Raw genomic sequence first — 21,032 nt, forward strand, 5'->3', positions numbered from 1 at the left:
GCGGCCCACCTCTTTATCCTTTTCCAGGCCGTCAGGCCTCGTGACTCACTTTAGCCAGTCCTGTGCCCCACTCCGGTCATTGACACCCCCTCCCTCGCCAAGCCATTTCCACAACTGAAACAGATCAACACCCCAATTAGCACGACCTTGGCTACTCCAGCTAAACTGATAACCCACAGGTGCTGCTCCAGGAAATAGGGAGGGCTTGGCACAGCCAATTACCCGTGCCATGAGCTGTTCCCCGAAACTCCCTCCTCCTGGCCCAGAGGCCGCAGCCAGACTGAGCAGAACTAACTGAACAGGACCGCAGCCCTCTGGGGCCGTCCTTCACAGGGAGCGTGCAAGAAATCGCCGGTGTGATGGAGCCCATAAGCAGGTGAGCCAAGAGGTACAGGAAACTGTTCTCCTCTCCAAATTGCAAAACAACATGGTCCCTCCTTTGGACCTCAGCGTTTATTTTATTTTTCGTAACCCCACACATAAAAGAGACACCTTTGAATATGAGCTAATATTTTACAAAATGTCTTCCACTCAGAACTTCACAAAGTAAATAACTGCCAGCCAAAATAACTACGAAAGCCAGGTTTAATTCTCTTTGCCCTCATGCTGCATTATGATCAAGGGCATGTCTAGATCAGGCGATATCCCGGTGATCACCCCGGGATCATCCCTGTGTGTCCATATGATGCACAGGGGATCCCAGGCAGGGAGGGATGATCCCTCCCTTTACGGCTTTAATCCCGACTTTTCCCGTGGTCTTGGCATTGTCCTGAGACCACAGGAGGCGTGGGCAGCTGTCCCAGTTTCTTCATGGCTCCTCCGGAGTAAACATGAAGAAGAGGGGACTGAGCATGGGGCACGGAGCTGTTCACGAGCTCCGTGACCATTGGGGTGGAAAGGGGGAGAGGGATTTTTTTTAAAAAAAAACCTGTCCTTTTAGATGGAGTGTTTGTGCTCTAATTTTCAATAAAGAAACAAAAATCAAAAATGGCGGGCGCAACGTCCTCTTCTTCCCAGGACATCGCATGCCATGTGAAGGCTGAGGGGGAGGATCTCACGATCATCATATTGTGGGAACCTCCCCCTCCCCTTCTTAGGTCTAGACAAGCCAAAAGACTCTGTATTTATAAAATAATATTTTTAAGGGGGGGGGGAAAGAATTTAACTTCGAGCCCACCTGTTAGATCGAAATAAAAACCAGGTTTAATAGGGCAATCCTATTTATTTTCTTGAAAGCAATCCAAAGGGCTGACTCCAGGGCACTGTGCAGGAAATTTGAGCCTAAATGACATTCCTCTTAGACTCTCAGTCGGTGTTTGAACTGAATATCATGAGATGGTTTTACAGTTTCAAACCCATAGCTTCTTACATCTATCGTAGGCATTTCTTCTTCTGCATTAACCAGCTCCATATCAAAGTAGGCCAGCATCAATAAGACAAACATCTTCATTTCATAAACAGCAAAAAATCGCCCAGGGCACAGTGCAGGTCCTCCACCGAAAGGCATACTGTAATACTTTAGCTTTTCCCCATTCTTGTAGAACTCCTTTTTTATGCCATCTGGGGTCATGAACCTGTCGTATTTGAATGTGTGAGGGTCAGGGTGGATTTCTGGATCTGTTTGCAGGGCAAGAAAAGGCGACAGCACTAGATCATCACCTTTCCGGAGAGTATATTCTTTGCCATCGGCCATCTTAATATCCATTTCCTGCATCACGGTTCTGAAGAGAAGAGCAGACCCTTTCAAGCGCAGAGTTTCCTCTATTGCACTGTCCAGAAGAGGAGTTTTGATCATATCCAAGGACACGTTGATGAAGGGGCCGCCTGCCTCGACCTCCTGACCGGTCTCTCTTAGAACTCTCTCCACTTCTTCCCTCACTGCCTTCATTGCTTCTGGATATTTCAGGAGATACAGAAGAATCCAGAAGGTAGCATGGACAATGTTAGTTTGAGATACCCAGAGAAGCAGCAGCTGAAATTGAGTCTGCGTCTTTTCTGTAATCCCAGGCTCAGATAACTGCTGATTTAGCTCAGCTACCCAATTGCTGATGCCCACCCTTTGATACAACTTTTCTACTGAGAGAATGTCCCAGAAGTACTTCTTCAATCTCTCTGTCTCCTTCTTGCTCACAGGGTCTAGTGTGCCAGTGACCATATGGGGAAAGAAATGGTCAAATTTCTGAAAATTTTCCAACAAGTTTCCACCTTGGGTTAATTCATTCTCCTTAGCATTTTCTTTGCTGTCTACATCTTTGTGTGGCTCATTGCCAAACAAAGTCAGAATAGAGGCTTGGAAGACAGTTTTGTAGGTAAAGTGGAGGACTCCCTCCTGCCGCCAAGATCTCTTCCCCTCACCTGAATCCTGGCTGAGAAGCATCACGGACTTCAACTTCTCAATCATCACCTGGTTCAGGACAGGCAGAAACTTCCCTCCGAGATACTTGTCACTGATTTTTTTAAAACTATGTAGCTGAGATTCTGTGGAGTGGAGGCCAAAAACATTATGTGCCACCATTGATGTAAATTTATTATAACCCAGCATTTGTTTTGATACCTTCATTAAGGATTCATAAGTAGAAGGATCAATCAAAAAATGCATGTAACTGCCTCCGAGCAAAACTGTGAAAATATCCCCATGTTTCTTCCGCATCCTTTCCAAAAACTCTTCAGGGCTCCGAATGAAATTTAGCCCGTGTCCGACCCATGGAATGAAGCCTTTGTCCAAGGGGGGTTCCTTCGGTTTCCTCTTGCAAAATGCTCCTATTTTATGGAGACCGCCAAGTAGGGTTGCCAAGAGGCACGCTAAGAAAGTGCAAAGCACAGTCTCCCAGAGAGTCATTGCTGGTGTGGTGGATGAAAAACTGCAAAAGAATAAATGGATCCACAAGTTTATATGAATCAACCAATCAGATGGCACATCAGGGTGGGGTGATCTAATCTCATTTCTAAGCAGGTACAGGCAGTTCCAGTTTTCCTGTTCCTTTCTTTATTTAGTTTTTTATTAACTTATTAAAATATTAATATCCTGCTCCATATCTCAATGATCTCAGGGAGCTGTACAGATAAAATCATACATATAAAATAGAATAAATATACAATTCTAAAACAAATTAAACCATTACTATGTTAAAACTTATATGACATTTTAAAACAATAAAATCTAATTAAAAGATGACAGTGTGCAGGCTGGTGGATTTAGCCATCAAAGGCCCTGTCAAAAAGCCATGTCTTAACCTGGCACTGAAATGAAACCAGTGCCAGTCAGGCCTCCAGGGGGAGGGCATTCCACAGCCGGGGTGCCACAACAGAGAAAGCCCTCTCCTATGTCCCACCATAACATACATCTTTGAAACAAACTTGATAGGCTGGAGCGCTGGGCTGAAAGCAACAGAATAAAATTTTAAATGAATAAATGCCAAGTTCTGTATCTAGGAAAAAGAAACCAAATGCACAGTTACAAGATGGGGGGTACTTGGCTCAGCAATACTACAAATGATAAGTGTCTTTGAATTGTTGCAGATCACAAGCTGAAAATGAGCCAGCAGTGTGAAGTTACTGAAAAAAAGCAAATGCTATTTTGGGCTGCATTAATAGAAGTATAGCTTCCAAATCATGTGAGGTACTGGTTCCTCTCTATTTGGCGATGGTTAGGCCTGATCTTGAGTGTTGCATCGAGTTCTGGACACCACAGTTCAAGAAGGACACAGACAAGCTGGAGCGTGTTCAGAGGAGGGCAATCAGGATGATCAGGGGTCTTGAAAAAAGCCCTATGAATTGGGTGACCATATGAAAAGGAGGACAGGGCTCCTGTATCTTTAACAGTTGCATAGAAAAGGGAATTTCAGCAGGTGTCATTTGTATATATGTAGAATCTGGTGAAAATTCCTCTTCATCAAACCAGTTAAAGCTGCAGGTGCCCTGCCCTCTTTTAAATCTGGTCAGTCTAGTATAGATCCTGCAGCTTAAACTGTGTTGATGAAGAGGGAATTTCACCCGGTTCTCCATATATACAAATAACTCCTTCTGAAGTTCCATTTTCTATGCAACTGTTAAAGCTCTGTCCTCTTTTTCATATGGTCACCCTACCTATGAAGAAAGACTGGAACAACCGAGCTTGTTTAGCCTGTAGAACAGAAGGCGGTGCTCCGGATCCGGATAGGTGCTCCGTGTTTCCCCCCGATAGACTTGCATTGAACATGTTAAACACCTCTAACTTTTAAGTTTTCAAGTTAGAAGCATCAAAATGGGCACCACGAGAGCTTCTAAACGTATGCAGATTCATGCTCATTTTGAAGGAAATCTGAGCATGCCCTGAATTTTGGGGAATATTAAAAAATCAACCCTATTTTTAAAAATGCAGTTATCTCTGTCATTTTTTCCATATACAGACCTTTAACTAGGCACCATCACAGCTTCCACATTGATCCTTATTCATGACCATTTTCAAGGAAATCTGAACATGCCCTGATTTTTGGGAAATTTTTAAAGGTATATCTAAATAAGAATCATCTCAGGTTAAACACTTCAAAAATGGACACACAGAACTTCAAGAAATCTTAAACAGGATGAGCGCAGCAGCAATGCAGCTGCCTTTTCACCATGAGGAAGGACTATTTATTTATTTATTTATTTATTTATTACATTTTTATTTATAACACACAATATACGAAGCTCTCTGGGCAGTCCACAAAAATGCCCTAAGCCAAAGCAAGACACACACAACGCCCTCTGAGGTGGGCACAGAGGAGGAGAGGCAGCAGGTGGCTATGCCCCAGAAGCACTGGGAGCAAGCATGACATAGGCTTGTGGGGTTGACCCACACATCCCATCTACATGGGAGGCATTAAGTGGCTGGTACGTTGCACAGGTAAGCCATAGATCTCTGGGGGAGTGTACCTCCAATTCCTGTTGGAGAACAACAGCCCAATGCCAAAGCGCTGGTGAAGTCCATGAGTGGCACGAGTTGAAGTGTGAGGTAGCTTCTCAAAACCAGGAGCCTACATAGGAGCAGCCCAAGGACCTGACAGTGTGCAATTGACCTTGGGGAAACGAAATCCAAGGACAGTTGAGGGGACACATTTTATGTTGCTCCTGGAAGGAAGCCTCAAACCCAACTTTTAAAACCGCAACAAGGCCTATGTTGCACAGTGAACGTGACCACTGCCTTCTGTCAGTTGGAGTTCAGGCCAAGTCTACAGTGCAGGTGAAGTCAAAGAGTGGCACAAGTTGATGTTTGAGATGGCTTCTCAAAGCCAGGAGCCCAGACAGGAGCACCCATCTGAACTGACTGTGAGGAACAACGCTCAGTGAAGCAACAGCAACAAGGCCTATGTTGGACAGTGGACATGCCACATGTCTTCTGCCCAGAGAAAGTACAGATGAACACTCAGCACCCTCCAAAGGAGAACCAGTAGATTGCGGGAGTCTACCTCCCATTCAGGTTGGAGAACAGCCTACACCTACAGCGATGGTGAAGTCTATGAGTGGCATAAGTTGATGTGTGAAGTTGCTTCTCAAAGCCAGGAACCTAGACAGGAGCACCCAACTAAACTGAACGTGAGGAACTACGCTCAGTGAAGCAACAGCAACAAGGCCTATGTTGGACAGTGGACGTGCCACGTGTGGACCCAGCACTAGCTCCCTGCATGAACAGTACAGGGAAAGCACCACCATACTCCATACTTCCCCCGCCCCATGTCCTCGAGGGTTGCCTGCCTAACCCTTGTGGGGATGGAAGATGGAGAGCTTAGAGTGCCAGCAGCAGCAGCCTTCTGCTTTCCCCTGGCACCAGTCGCCTTGGAAGTGCCCTCCTCTTCTCCCAGCAAGATCGACTGCTGCCGCCACTTCAGATACATCGTGAGGCTGCTGGTTCCATAATGCCCTGTACCTGAACCCTCGCTTAGGGAAGCCTTACAGTAGCAACAGACAGCAAAGCGGGAATCCACTCCCACCTCAAAGTGGTCCCACATCATGCTTGTCTTTCGCTTCTGTGGTGACACCAATTGCCCGCCTACGCTCTCTGGTGTCACCACAGAAACAGGGGTAACAGAGGAAGAGGGGTTAGATACTGGGGAGAGAGCCTTGGCCTGCTGCTCCTCATCACCCACATCCTGGAGGACCACCTCCTCCTCTTGCCCCTCCACTGTGCTGAGGACCTCGTCTATAAGGTCTTGCGACAGGTCCATCAGCAGGCTCCCCTCAATCAATAATGAAGGAGTTGGGGATACTCCTCCTCCTACTGCAACAGCACTAATGCTGCTGCTGCTGCTGCCTGTCTCTTGCAAAGGGGCACTTTTCCCACCTTCAAAAAGCAAACAGCGGGTGCAAGTTGGAGAAGCAGGCACGTCTGCCTGCTTCTTCTCCTGCTTCTGTTGATGAGCACCCAGCAAAGGACTTGCACGTTTGATTTTCACAGCCGGAGAGGCTGCCTACTTACTGGTGCCAGCATTGCCTTGCCCACAGATGGGCGCCTGCTGCCTTTTGTCATTATCAATAATTATTATAAATAATAATAATAATAATAATAATAATAATAATAATAATAATAATATTTTTTATTTGGGGAATGGGACAAGTGCATGCTTTGCCCAAACATTATTTAAATGCTTTTTGCGCTTAACAAGCAGTGCACAGAAAACACAATCACACACAGTCACAGCAAACACAAACGCAAAGTGAGAGGGAGAGAGAGAGAGAGAGAGAGAGAGAGAGAGAGAGAGAGAGAGAGAAAGTGATATTATTTAAACCTTATATTCAAGTAATGAGGTAAATGTATTGTAAACCACCCAGAGAGCTTTGTCTATGGGGAGGTATATAAATGTAATAATAAATAATGATTTATTGCTAGTTTTGCAAAAAATATTTCATGCCAACTTTTTATCATGGGATGTCTGGATCACATTGTCAATGGAATAAGTTTCTAGGTGTTCAGCTATACATTGGGGCACTGAATAGCTGCTGAGAATAAGTTTGATACAATTCTGAAAGTTACTGTACCGTTTCTACCCTTATAAATAAACAAACAAAACTGTCATAGCCCCCTGAATCACAGCAATTCATTTTTAATCATAGAATAGTAGAGCTGGAAGGGGCCTATAAGGCCATCGAGTCCAACCCCTGCTCAATTTAGGAATCCACCCTAAAGCATACGTTACAGATGGTTCTCCAGCTGCCTGTTGAAGGCCTCTAGTGTGGGAGAGGCCACAACCTCCCTAAGTAACTGGTTCCATCAATCTTCTCTTCTCCAGGCTAAACATGCCCAGTTGTTTCAGTCTCTTCATGGAGTTTCGTTTCCAAACCCCTGATCATCCTGGGTGCCTTCCTCTGAACCTCTCCAGCTTATCTCCATCATTCTTACTATATCAGCTATATTGGAACATTGAGAGAAAATGGCTGCCTCCTCTAGCAAATATTGTCAGTGTCTTTTCGCGGGTGGGTTACTCTAAAGCCTCCGCCTCCAACCCCAGCGTCCTGGCTTCGAAGCCTGGAGCGGGCAGTGAGTGAAGGGAGGTAAGTGAGTGCGCGGCGGGCGAGGGAGTGCAAGCTGCAGAAGCCCTGACCTCTTGTATCTGATTACTCTAGTATAGCTCCTGCAGCTTGCACTGTTGTGATGAAAAGGGAATTTCACCAGGTGTCATTTGTATATATGGAGAACCTGGTGAAATCTCCTCTTCATCACAACAGTGCAAGCTGCAGAAGCCCTGACCTCTTTTGTATTTGATTACTCAAGTATAGCTCTTGCAGCTTGCACTGTTGTGATGAAAAGGGAATTTCACCAGGTGTCATTTGTATATATGGAGAACCTGGTGAAATCCCCTCTTCATCACAACAGTGCAAGCTGCAGAAGCCCTGACCTCTTTTGTATCTGATTACTCTAGTATAGCTCTTGCAGCTTGCACTGTTGTGATGAAAAGGGAATTTCACCAGGTGTCATTTGTATATATGGAGAACCTGGTGAAATCTCCTCTTCATCACAACAGTGAAAGCTGCAGGAGCTATACTACAGTGACCACATTTAAAAGAGGGCAGGGCTCTCGTCATCCTTTACAAAAAGCCATGAAATTCAATGAACAAAAAACCTACGGTTTATAAAACAATGTTAAGGACATACACCAGGTTGGGGAAGGGCTGCTCTAACAAAAAAAGAAGTAGGTGGCTCTAAGTTGTTCGTTATCAGTTTTCCACAACTCCACAGTCACCTCTGCATATCCTATTCTCCATCCTGTCCTCATGGTTTATCTGCTTTGGCAGAATGAGAATTTCACTGGTACTTTCTGCCTCCTTAGGGAGGATGTGGCGTTAAGGCTGGCGAGCCTTAACTCCCAATTTCCCCGCTTTTTGGTGCTTGGTGGAAAAGTGTACGTCCTTAACGTTGTTTGATAAACCGTAGGTTTTTTGTTCATTGAATTAGTATTAGTATTAGTATTATATTATTATCATCATTAGAAGAGGGAGTAGGCGCACGTCTGTGGCAGGGCATGCTGAAAGCAGTGGTGGTCAAGGGAAGGCTCAGGCTGGCACCAGTAAACAGGCTGCCTCTCCTGCTGTGAAAATCAAACGTGCAAGTCCTTGGCTGGCTGCTCCTCAACAGAAGCAGGAAAAGCAGCAGGCAGAGGCAGTCTCTTCTGCAACTTGTGCCCGGCGTTCTCTTTTTGAGGGTGGGAATGGGAAAAGTGCCCCTTTGCAAGAGGCAGGTGGCAGCAGTGCCATTAGAGGAGGAGGAGGAGTAACCCCAACTCCTTCATTATTGTTTGAGGCCACGAGCCCGCTGATGGACCTGTCTCCAGACCTCATATTAGTAGTAGTGTTTGGTTGGTTCTTTTCCCCCCTCCCCTCTCTTAAATCCTGATTGTGTTTCCTTCTATCTATATACAAAAAAAACCCAAAAAAACCAAAAAAAATTATTCTCTTTTTCTTCTCTGTGTAACTTGGACTGTGAGTGTGCTGTGTGCACTGCTTTTGTGAAGTGCAACAGCCACAGACTGAGCATTTTGTGGAAAGCATACACACACTTCTTGTCCCATTTCCCTACATTTAAACATATTATATTCTTATACATATTCTTAGTAGTATCTTATACATATTATTAGTAGTATTAATATTTTATTAGTCATCATGAGAAGAGGGAGCAGGCATGCTGAAAGCAGCAAGGCTCAGGCTGGCACCAGTAAGCAGGCTGCCTCTCCTGCTGTGAAAATCAAACGGGCAACTCCTTGGCTGGCTGCTCCACAACAGAAGCAGGACAAGCAGCAGGCAAAGCCACTCTCTTCTGCAACTTGTGCCCGGCGTTCTCTTTTTGAGGGTGGGAGCAGCAGTGCCATTAGAGGAGGAGGAGGAGTATCCCCAACTCCTTCATTATCCTTTGAGCCCACGAGCCCGCTGATGGACCTAGACGAGGTCCTCAGCACAGTGGAGGGGGAGGATGAGGAGGCTGTGGTCCTCCAGGATGTGGGGGCTGAGGAGGAGGAGCAGCAGGCCGAGGCTCTCTCCCCAGTCTCATCCCACACCTCTTCCGCTGCCACCCTTGTTTCTGTGGCGACACCAGAGAGCTCAGGCAGGCAATTGGTGGTGTCACCACGGAAGCGAAAGACAAGCATCATGTGGGACCACTTTGAGGTGGGAGCGGATCCCCGCTTTGCTGTCTGTCGCCACTGCAAACTCAGCCTAAGCAGGGGTTCAGCTACAGGGCATTATGGAACCAGCAGCATGAAGATGCATCTTCACAGGCAGCACAAGTCGGTCTTGTTGGGGAAAGAGGCGGGCAAGGCAACTGGTTCCAGGGGAAAGCCGAAGGCGGCTGCTGCTGCTGCTGCTGCTGGCACTGCCACTCTAAGCTCTCCATCTCCCATCCCCACGAGGCAGGCAACCCTGCAGGACATGGGGTGGGGGAAGTATGGACCCACAAGATGGCGTTTTCCAACGCCCACCCAGATCACCACCTGCATCGGTGAGATGGTGGCGTTGGACGACCAGCCATTCAGCCTCGTCGACAATGCAGGCTTCAAGAGTCTGATGGCGCTTGTGGTGCCATACTATAAGCTGCCGTGTCGCAACACCCTTAGCAGGCGGGTGGTGCCTTCCCTGTACCGTTCCTGCAGGGAGTTAGTGCTGGGTCGTCTGTGCCAGGCAGAGGCACGGATGGTGCATTTCACCTCAGACATTTGGTCCAGCGAGGGCGGAGTGCACGCTTACCTGTCCGTGACGGCTCACTGGTGGGCAGGCGTGGGGCAGGAAGCATCCAGCACTAGAGGAACTGGCACTAGAGGGACTCTGTGTGTGTGTGTGTGTGTGTGTGTGTGTGTGTGTGTTACTTGGACTGTGTGTGTGACTGTGTTATTGTGTGAGTGTGCTGTGTGCACTGCTTGTGAAGTGCAAAACAGCCAGTTTGAGCATTTCAAATCCTGTTTGGGCAAAGCATACACACTTGTCCCATTTCCCTAAATACATATTAGTATTAGCATTAGTATTATATTTTTATACATATTATTATTAGTATTACTGTTAGTATTATATTATTATCATCATGAGAAGAGGGAGCAGGCGCACGTCTGTGGCTTAAAAACCAGCCATCCTTGCCTCACTTCCTTGTGCCCCCAGAAATGCCTGCTGCCTGCCTGCCTTCCCTCCCTCCTCCCCCTGGGAGCTGTACTACATGATGGGCTTTGTGGTTCAACCCCACAAGCCTCTAGCATGCTTGCTGCCATTCGTCATCCTCTGTGCCCGCCCGGCCTGCCTCAATGCGTTACTGGCTGCTGGCTTAGAAAGAAAAAAGCCATCCTTGCCGCACTTCCTTGTGCCCCCATAAATGTCTGCTGCCTGCCTGCCTTCCCTCCCTCCTCCCCTGCCCGCCTCACAGGGATGGTTTGTGTGTGTCTTGCTTTGACTCAGGGGATAAGTCCTTCCTGCGCTCACTTAGACTTTTTGAAGTTCCAAATCAATTTTTCAAGTGTGGAAGAAGATTCATAGGTTTATCTCTACTCTCCCCAATTCATGGCATGTTGGGATTTCCTTTGAAATGGCCCCAATGAGCTGTCTGCAGCTGTCCTGTTTTCAAAATTTCCCCCAAAATCAGAGGAGGCTTGGATTGGCTTGAGGCTTGGCAAGTTTGTGTATACATCCATGAGGTGTCATGGTGCCGAACTTGAGGTTTCTAACGTGAAATATGATGTAGTTCTAGCATGGGACTTGATTTGGGGTGAGTTAAAAGGTTAAAGCCCCGCCAAAAATCAGGGGATGATGGGATTTGCTTGAAACTTGCCATGAATGTGGATCTAGATGACATCTGTGAGGGTGCCCACTTCAAAAATTTTTATCTGTCAAAATGTCGGAGAACAGTCCATGTCTGAAAATGGGGTGTCCGATTTTCAAAAATTCCCCAAAAGTCAGGGGACACTTGGATTGGCTTGAGGCTTGGCATGCATGTGTATATGTCCATGAGGTGTCATGGTGCCAAACTTGAGGTTTCTAACTTTAAGAGAAAAAAAGTTGTAGACTTTTTTGGATTTCAATGCAAGCCTATGGGGGGAAAAGCGGAGCTCCGATCTGGATCCAGAGCTGCGCAGCGAAGCAGAGCGGACCATAGGCGGAGTGGGGCGGAGCGAAGTGGCCCAATCTGCAAATTGCGGATCTCGAAGAGAAGTGGATCGGGGGGGTCCGTGCACACCCCTAAAAAAAGTTCCCCCTTTCCGCTTCACCCATATTATAAAAATTAATAGCAAGCAAACCATACAGTGAAAAGAATTGAAAATCGACACAAATAACCCCCAATCATCAGTCTCTAAGCACAGTAAGTTTCAGAGATGCAGCTTTAAAAACAAAGAAGTTATAGGTGTTCTTTCGCCAAATGCAATCCAAAGCGAAAGGGCTTCCAAAATGGCGGATGGAGCCTCATGACTAAGTAGATCGCTCTGCAAATGGGTGACCCGCTTCACAACGCTTCGCTTCACCCTGACCCAATCCATCTCCACTTTTGGCGGAGGCGAATCAGGCTGATCAGATATCGCTTCTACGAACCGAAGCGGAGCGGAGCACAGCCCTTATTTCCCTAGTGGCAAATGCAACACATGCCAATGAGATATTTCTGTTGCTGCTCAGTTGGTTGTATAACCCAAACACCAATATGTGAAGTATGACAAGACAAAGAAGAGGTGCCCAATCAATGCCATTGATGCTGGATTTCATCCGTAAGATTCACCCAAAACATACATTCACACAACTGAAATCTGTCCAGGAAATCAGTATGCACATACTTGGTTTGTTTCAGGTTTACTGTGATTTTCATCACTTACTTATTTACTTCTTTGTAAACCGCCCAGGGAGCTTTGGCTATTGGGCAGTATAGAAATGCAATAAATAAATTAATCTAAGAGAAGAACAATTATATTGAAGAGACTTCTTGTTCAGCTGGCAGACCAGCTCGCTAGGCAAGACTTCCACGACACAGTACAGTATAGGGATTCTAAGCATGATTATTTCAGAAGCAGCTTAGATTCAAGACTCAAGAACATTTTGCACGACAACTGTATTATTTTAAATTATTTTTAGGCTGCCTTCAAGGATAGAACCCCTTGGAATTGTTGAGCAATACATTTCATGTGCGCGTAGGGTAGGGTGGAGAGAAATGGCCCAAACAGAACTAAGCATAAGAACGTAAGAAGAGCCATGCTGGATCAGACCGAGGGTCCATCTAGTCCAGCACTCTGTTCTCACAGGGCCCAACCAGCTGTGGACCAGGGACCCACAAGCAGGACACTGCGCAACAGCACCCTCCAGCCCATGCTCCCTAGCCATTGGTATATACAGGCTTACTGCTCCTGATCCCAGAGGTAGCACAGAGCCATCAGGCTAGACTTCTCCTCCAGGAATTTATCCATAAGAATATAAAGAGAAAGGGAAGACGTGGAAGAAAAACTTACGTCACACAGGTTTGCTTTCAGAAGAGTGAAGTTTAAGCTCCCTCTTCACAATAAGAGCAGAGTGCAATGTTCTTTTGGAAGTCTGCCTCCTTCTTCTGTAGAGAGATCATATCTATTTAAAGAGGCATGGGAGTGCCCCTCTAGTTAAGGTCGTACAGTAAAAAAAAGCATTCTACCATTATAAATGGGTAATTTTCATAAAATCAAAAATGTTTCACCAATCTTCCTGAAATGTACATGTACCAGAATGAAATACTATAACGTATAAGGTGGCCTTTTTAATTCATACTTCAAGTATGCTCTGTCGTGTCTCAGCTAGATCGAAATGTTGAAGGAAGGTAATTGGCTCTCTCCTAAAGTATAGTCATGTCCTATCAGAAGTAAGTACCATTGAGTGTAACGGCCTTACTCCCAGGTAAGAGTGTAGGGGATTGTAGCCTTTTAAAAGCTGACTGGAACCTTGGCAAGGGGAAGAGTTTCCTCTCCTTTTCAGCACGATAATCCTACAAATAACAATTGACTTCCTTTGAGTGTGTGTATGTGTGTTCTTTTATTCTTCATTAGATCATTGCTGCTGCTTGGTTTTCAATTCAACCCAAGCCAGGTCTACTCAGAAGTAAATTCTATTCCATGCAATGAGTGCCAACTTTCAGCTCTTTATCTTTAAAATTGACAGTTTAAAAAATAATAATTTAAAAATCTCAATTTTAAAAAAATTCCTAAAAAATCAATGGATTAATGGGTCTGTTTCAAATTTGGTATTGCTAAAGCTCTACCAAAATCCTATCATGGTGTTAAGTTTCATCTCTTTATCTTTAAAAATGACGATTTTAAAAATAATAATTTTTAAACCTCAATTTTTAAAAAAAATCCCAAAAAATCAATGGATGAAAAGATCTGTTTCAATGTTGGTACAACTAAAGCCCTTCCTAAGAGCTACCATCGTGCCAAGTTTCATGTCTTTATCTCAAAAAATGACGGAGTTATAACCATTTTTGTTAATTCCCATTATAGCTGCTCTTTGGAAAAATCCAGATTTCTCCTCCCCCTCCCGGATTTGTCATCAAAAAACCAGGCAAATCCAGTCATAGGGTCACCCTATCCTATACTGTCCATTATATAATTCGCCCAGGGCTAAATTAATTCTCCCTTTCCAGACCACCTTAGGAGGCCAATCAGAGATATTAAAATTAGATGGCTGTTGGCTGATGTGCACAAATTCATCATCTATAGGATAGCTTTATTTGCACTTGCTGTAAGAAAAAGAAGAGCAGCCTTTCTAAACAAAACCACTGTCAAATCCTAAGGGGGGGGCATGTTAAACAGAAGGAATGGTCTAAATCCTGGTCATTTTATTGTATTCTTGTTTTATTGTATCAAATGTTTCTCTGTTTTATACTTGTGTGCTTTGTGTTTTTTATTGTGATGGCCATTGGCTATAAACAATAAAATCTTGAGACCTAAATTTGAAGGGGTGTATGGATTTTGTCTGAGAGCTCTGTGTATTTAGGGGCCGTGGCTTTTTGTGAGTGACGGGTTTAAGCTTCCTCCCCTCCACAATTTTTTTTTAAATTCCATGTATTTGTATTTTAAAGAATTTTTATTCCTTGAGTCCTTATCTGACTTCATAAGGTGACACAGCCACTTATAGAGCCTCAGAGCTGATCAGAAGTGATGCATGCTGGGACAAGAAATCCTAACTTCAAGTATAACCTCATAGCATTTGAGCTACTGTTGACTGACCAAGAAAGAGATCTTGTGGTGGTGTGGACATCTCGATGAAAACATGCCTATTGTGAAAAAAAGAAAAAAGAAAAGGAAAAAAGGCACATTCCATGGTAGGCTTCATTAGGAAAGCAATTAAGAATGAAGTTATTGTTGGAAGTTAACTCTTCTCAAAGATAAGCAGAGTTAGAAGCGTCTCTCAGCAGGAATGCAGCAAAGACTCAAAATAAGGCTCAGGATACTTTGTTTAAGTTAAAACAAAGCTTCTTTACTGGCAGAGAAGTTTGAATAAATCAGTTACAGCATCACACGTATACTCACAACGATCATAACAGATACACAGCAGTAGCATTTAAGATGGTGTAGAGATGGGGTAAAGAATCTGCAGTACACAGCCATATATACAGGGCAAAAACTGTACAGTCACCCCAGCCACTAATTGATTAATTGAATAATCATCTCATGCCAATAATTCAATAATTGCATTGTCCAGCTGTGGCCTTGGCATTTAGAAAGCATTTCTTCATATTTCTTCATGTCTTCTGTCAGCAGGTATTTCTAAAGCACAGGAATAAAGTAAAACCAGATCCGTTCCAGGATCCAACACCCCTTCTTTTACTTTATGGAAACAGCTTTATGCAAAAACAACATTGTACGGATATTTACATTCGCTCCTGCCTGAAAGCTAATGTTTCACATAGCTCTCTGTGTCTTGCAATCCCTAACGGCTTTGTGAACAGGTCAGCAATGTTTTCCTTTGACTCACAATAAACATGCCTTAGAATTTTATTATTTATGTGTTCCTTCACATTTTGATATTTTATTGCAATATGGTTTGATCTAGCTTTAAACATATCTGCATTTGCTAAAGCTATACAGGACTGTGAATCACAAAAACAACAACAGTAATTGGTGTTTCAAAAGAAATTTTGAAATCCTTCAGTAACTGCACAAACTATGTGATTTCTTTACACAATCCAGACAAAGCTCCATATTCCGCCTCACAGGATGAAATGGATACGTATGCTTGCTTTTTGGACTTCCAGGAGATTAAAGCTTTGCCAAACATTAACACAAGTCCTGACGTTGATTTACAATCTTCCAGGCACCCTGCCCAGTCTGAGTCGACATAGCCCAGAAACTTTTTGTCCTGTTCTGCTGACAGTTTTAGACAAAAATCTATGATTCCCTTTAGATACCTTAGAACATGTTTTGTTGCTTGCCAAGCTGGGACTGTTGGCTGAGCAACGAACCTGCTCAGGATGGCAACTGAGGCAGCAAGATCTGGCATAGACCATGACACCAGATTAAGTAATGTGCCCACCACTGAGTGATACAGACTTGGGTCACTAAAACTTTTCCCCTGCAAATTCTTGTGTGCATCAACTTCCAAAGGACTTTTGACTCCTTTGCAATCTTGCATCCCACAAGCCTCTAGCAAGTTCAAAATCTTCTGCTTCTGACTAAGCAAAAAGCTTCCATCTTCTGCTACTTTCACTTCTACACCCAAGAATTTTTTTTACTGGGCCTAAAGCCTTTAAACCAGTGGTTCTCAACCTTCCTAATGCTGTGACCCTTTAATACAGTTCCTCATGTTGCGGTGACCCCCAACCATAAAATTATTTTCGTTGCTACTTCATAACTGTAATTTTGCTACTGTTATGAATCGTCATGTAAATATCTGATATGCAGGATGTATTTTCATTGTTACAAATTGAACATAATTAAAGCACAGTGATTAATCACAAAAACAATATGTAATTATATATTGCGAAATATTTATTTCTAATTACAAATAAATGAAATTTTGTCTTGAACAAGAGACCATCGGAAATACGTGTTTTCCGATGGTCCTAGTCGACCCCTGTGAAAGGGTCGTTCGACCCCCAAAGGGGTCGCGACCCACAGGTTGAGAACCGCTGCTTTAAACTATACCTATTTCCAAGTTGATTTGCAACTTTCTGGACTTCTTCAGTGTTAATACACACAATCAGAACATCATCAACATAAACAATAACAGCTTTATAATTCTTTCCACTTCGCTGTGTGTATACAGACAATGATCTGCCAGGCTCCTGTCAAATCCCATTTCATTAACCAAAGTGGATTTTAAAATGGAATTCCAGCACCTGGCACTCTGTTTAAGCCCATAGATTGCCTTTTTCAGAAACCAAACTTTGTTATTTTTAGTTTCATAACCTTCTGGCTTTTTCATGTAAATTTTTTCATTCAATGGAGCATTCAGGTAGGCCGTTTGGAAATCGAACTGATTTACTACTAACTATTCTTTTGCTGCAATGGTTAGAAGCAATCTTAGCGTCTGCTTTACGGGTAGGGGAAAAGGTCTCATCGTAATCCACATTATTAATTTGGTTAAAACCCCTTGCAACAAGCCTTGCTTTGAATTTTTCACCAGATTCAAGTCTCTTTCGCTTAAAGACCCAGCGACAAGACACAGCCTTTTGTCCTTCGGGCAATTCAGTCTCTTGAAACACATTGTTATCTATTAAACTCTGCATTTCCCTTTCCATTGCTAATTTCCACTTCTGCTTCTCCAAGGGACCTAATGTCTGGAGATCTGCATAAGACTCAGGTTTGTATCTTACATTGAAAACCTTTGAGGCAAATCGCTCAGGAGGAATTCCTTTGTTCACCCACTATGAACGACTTGGAACTAATGTTTCCTCCCCCTCTTGGGCTGTTTCAGTTTTTGGCTCAGGAATTTCCTCAGTTAACTCTTGTGTTAAAGGAGTAACTGGCCTGCTACTTAACTCAGAACTTCTGGGTTACTGTGGATTCCTGCCCAGTTTTGTTCTTCAAACTGAGCCGATTTAGAAATCATAATTTTTCAATTTTTCATCAGAAAACGCCAACTGCCATTTTGGTAGCCAACAAAGCTTAACCTAATACCTTTCGGGGACCCTTGTCTTCTCTGGGACAAAGGAATGTTAACAATCACATAACTACCCCAGGTTCTTAGATGCTTAAGGTTTGGGCTTCTCCCATACAACAAAGAAAATGGGGTGTTATTAATGGCACTAGACCAGGTCCTGTTACACAAATAATTTGCTGTAGCAAAGGCTTCTCCCCACAGCTGTTTATCAACTTTTGAATCCTGCATCAGGCATTATTTTATGGATTTTATTATCCCAATCCTCCACTCAACAGATCCGTTTTGCCATGGACTTTTGGGATCAATTAATTTATGCTTAATCCCTGTTTTTGTACAGTAATGCTTAAATTCTAGGCTTTGAAATTCTCCTCCATGATCTGTCTGAAATTTCTGCACCTGTTTTTGGAAAAAACGTTCTACTAGGCATGTGCTCCGCTCCGATTAGAAGCGTAGAAGCAGGAGCGAATTGGCCTGCTCCGCCTTGCCCAGAGGTGGAGTAGAAGCGGACCGCAGACCCCCTAGAAGCAAGGCGAAGAGAAGCGGCCATTTTCAGAGCACTCCGGTTTCTGCCATCCGATCCGATCGCCATCTTGAAACATTTCGCCCATAGGATTGCATTGCAGAAAAGAAAGGGGGATAAGTGTGTTGTTTTTGATGCTATCTTTCTGAAAATTCTTGTGCTTAGAGAGTCATGGATGGGGGTCATTTTGAGCCTACTCTCAGCTCTCTGCGTGCTGCGGTTCGCGTCCTATATATTTTTAAAAATCAGGTAAACAAACAGGGACAGCGCGGGTAAATCGGCAGTGGTTTTTTTTGAAGCGATGACAGGCACATTCAACTCCCAATCCTGATGAGAATTGATCACCTCATGAAGCATCCTCCAATCCCAGCGTTCGAGGGGGGGACTAAGGCAGAGGCACCCTCAGAGCTTTGAGCTCGTAGCGTCTTGTGGGTTTGGCGTTCGTGGAGAGAGGAGCTACTTTAGTTAGTTGCTGCTGCTGTGTTTGGAGATAGATTAGGATTTAGCTTGGCCCGTGTGTGTGTGTTTGTTTGCTTCTTTCTGACTTTTTGCTTAGTTTGCTCTGTGTTTTTCCCTTACTTTGATTTAATATAAACTTTATTTTTAAACTTTGGAGTGTGTGTTTGGTTGGTTGGTTGGTTGGTTGGTTGTCCCCCCCTCCCCTCTCTTAAAGCCTGACTGTGTTTCATCTTCCTTCCTTCTATATACCAAAAAATACAAAAAAATACAAAAAAAAAATTCTCTATTTCTTCTCTCTGTTACTTGGACTCTGTGTGTGACTGTGTGATTGTGTGAGCGTGCTGTGTGTGCAGTGCACTGTTTGTGAAGTGCAACAGCCACTGATTGAGCATTTCAAATCCTGTTTGGGCAAAGCATACACACACTTCTTGTCCCATTTCCCTACATATAGTAATATTCTTATACATATTATTATATTCTTATACATATTATTATTAGTATTAGTATATTCTTATAGATATATAAGATAGGTTTATAGATAGGTTTTGTTTTAAGAATGTAAAACAAAGAAATGCAAATACCCTCTTATATTAAACTGCTCCTGCTGTGCGAGTAAAATTGAACTGGGGTTAATCAAGGGAGCATTAACGCTTTAATTTAAAAAAGGAGGGTTAGAAAAAAAAACAGTAATTACATTTAGCAAAGGAAATCCGTTTATTATAAAAGCACGGAGGTCGGAAAACAAACCGCTCCTAATCACCCACTTGTAATGAAACATGAGTAATCAGCAGATCGATAGAGTGTTAGTAGTACAAGTATGACCATCCATCAAACTCCTAAGCCCCACCCCCTGACAGGTGCCCCTCCCCTTTTAGACCGGAAGTCCCGCCTTAGACGGAAGTCCCGCCGCCGGAAGTCCCTCCTCCGGAAAGAGTGGTCACCTGACATGGATCACATGACCCCAGCGGGGTCATGTGACCCCTCTAGGGTTGCGTCAGACCCCCTCGACCAATAGGAAGGGGTTTTAGAGCCCTAACCCTTACAGGATTGGAGAAATCCCCCATAGATTGATATCTTGATGTTGATTGGTCCAAAGGGGGTCATGTGACCCCTCTAGGGTTGCGTCAGACCCCCCTCGACCAATAGGAAGGGGTTTTAGAGCCCTAACCCTTACGGGATTGGAGAAATCCCCCCTAGATTGATATCTCGATGTTGATTGGTCCAAAGGGGGTCATGTGACCCCTCTAGGGTTGCGGAAGGCCGGGCTCGACCAATAGGAAGGGGTTTTAGAGCCCTAACCCTTACGGGATTGGAGAAATCCCCCCTAGATTGATATCTTGATGCTGATTGGTCCAAAGGGGGTCATGTGACCCCTCTAGGATTGTGGTAGGCCGGCCTCGACCAATAGGCAGGGGTTTTAGAGCCCTAACCCTTACGGGATTGGAGAGATCCCCCCTAGATTGATATCTTGATGCTGATTGGTCCAAAGGGGTCATGTGACCCCTCACGGAAAGCGGAAGGCCGGCCTCGAACAATAGGATGGGGTTTTAGAGGGTGCATGTGGTCCTGTAAGGCCAACCCCCTCGCTCTAGACACGTATAGAAGGGAGCCCCCCATTTTGCCTGCCCAGACACGTTTCCCTGCATAGAGAAGATGGCGAATCCAACCCCAGCCAGCGGATCTTCAACAGTGCCTCCACAGACCCCCCTGAGGAATCAAAACAGAAAGATGAATAAGATGGCAAATCCAACCCCCACCAATGGCTCTTCACCAGTTCCTCCACAGACACCCTTGAGGAATCAAAACAGAAAAATGAATAAAGCCTCATGAAAACGGTATATCAGCTCTAGTTCTGAAGATGATGTTTTCCTCCCATGTAAACGTCTAGACATGGAACAAACGGATCAGCCTGAGACACTCCAAATGTGGCACAGCGTCTTAGAAGTAATTTCTGCAGAGAACCTTGAGGTAATCAAAAATCAATCTATCCGTCTCTGTGCAATACTTACCTGTGGTATAAAGGCCCTCATACATGTTCTATTTATAGGCATCCGCTGTGAAAACACCCAACACAGAAAGTTCAGAGGTGCCCCCAGTTGCGGCCTTGATAAATATGTCTTCAAATGGAAATGCTGAAATAGAGGTGTGTGATTAATTCTATAATTTTAGACTGAAAACTCTGATGTGTATCTTTAATATACTAACCACCATCTTATAATTATTTTTTCAGGATTTTAATCTTACAGCTGGTCAAACAGGACCCGTTCACATGTGTGAGATTCTCGGGCTGCATGCTAGTGAAATAGCTTATACCTCTCCACGAATGAGACACAAAGCTATGGATATGCTAGTGCGATCTACAGTTTTTGCAATTTTGAGACATTGTTTAAACCAGTACCTGCATGAAACCTGCATGGGGTGTACTTTGAAGGCGCCTGGGCAATCCGCACACGAGTGTCTAGTCTGGCCCAAAAGTGTCATATCTAGAAAATTGCGAATTGTATGTGGGAAAATCAGTTTT

The 21,032-nt window shown here is 44.2% G+C and overlaps 3 protein-coding genes across 4 annotated transcripts in view; all 3 read right to left on the reverse strand.

Annotated features, from left to right (window-relative positions):
- LOC134396287 (7-alpha-hydroxycholest-4-en-3-one 12-alpha-hydroxylase-like) overlaps positions 1-12,961 on the reverse strand; it is a 43,125-nt gene extending 30,164 nt beyond the window's left edge. Inside the window, exons 1-2 of one of the 2 annotated variants that reach the window (XM_063122730.1) lie at positions 12,915-12,961; positions 1,370-2,861 (exon numbers count right to left, since the gene is read on the reverse strand). In XM_063122730.1, coding sequence (XP_062978800.1) covers positions 1,370-2,839 — 1,470 coding nt within the window. In that variant the 5' untranslated portion in view covers positions 2,840-2,861; positions 12,915-12,961. Of the gene's footprint in view, positions 1-1,297; positions 2,862-12,914 lie in introns of those variants that run through there. The other variant, XM_063122723.1, reaches the window with a different exon arrangement.
- LOC134396320 (7-alpha-hydroxycholest-4-en-3-one 12-alpha-hydroxylase-like) overlaps positions 1-21,032 on the reverse strand; it is a 319,750-nt gene that overhangs the window by 174,854 nt on the left and 123,864 nt on the right. The gene's annotated exons all lie outside the window — the stretch shown is intronic.
- LOC134396325 (7-alpha-hydroxycholest-4-en-3-one 12-alpha-hydroxylase-like) overlaps positions 1-21,032 on the reverse strand; it is a 125,213-nt gene that overhangs the window by 74,433 nt on the left and 29,748 nt on the right. The window lies entirely within an intron of this gene.

Source organism: Elgaria multicarinata, chromosome 1 (genome assembly GCF_023053635.1).
Source record: "Elgaria multicarinata webbii isolate HBS135686 ecotype San Diego chromosome 1, rElgMul1.1.pri, whole genome shotgun sequence".
In the NCBI taxonomy this organism is placed as follows: domain Eukaryota; kingdom Metazoa; phylum Chordata; class Lepidosauria; order Squamata; family Anguidae; genus Elgaria; species Elgaria multicarinata.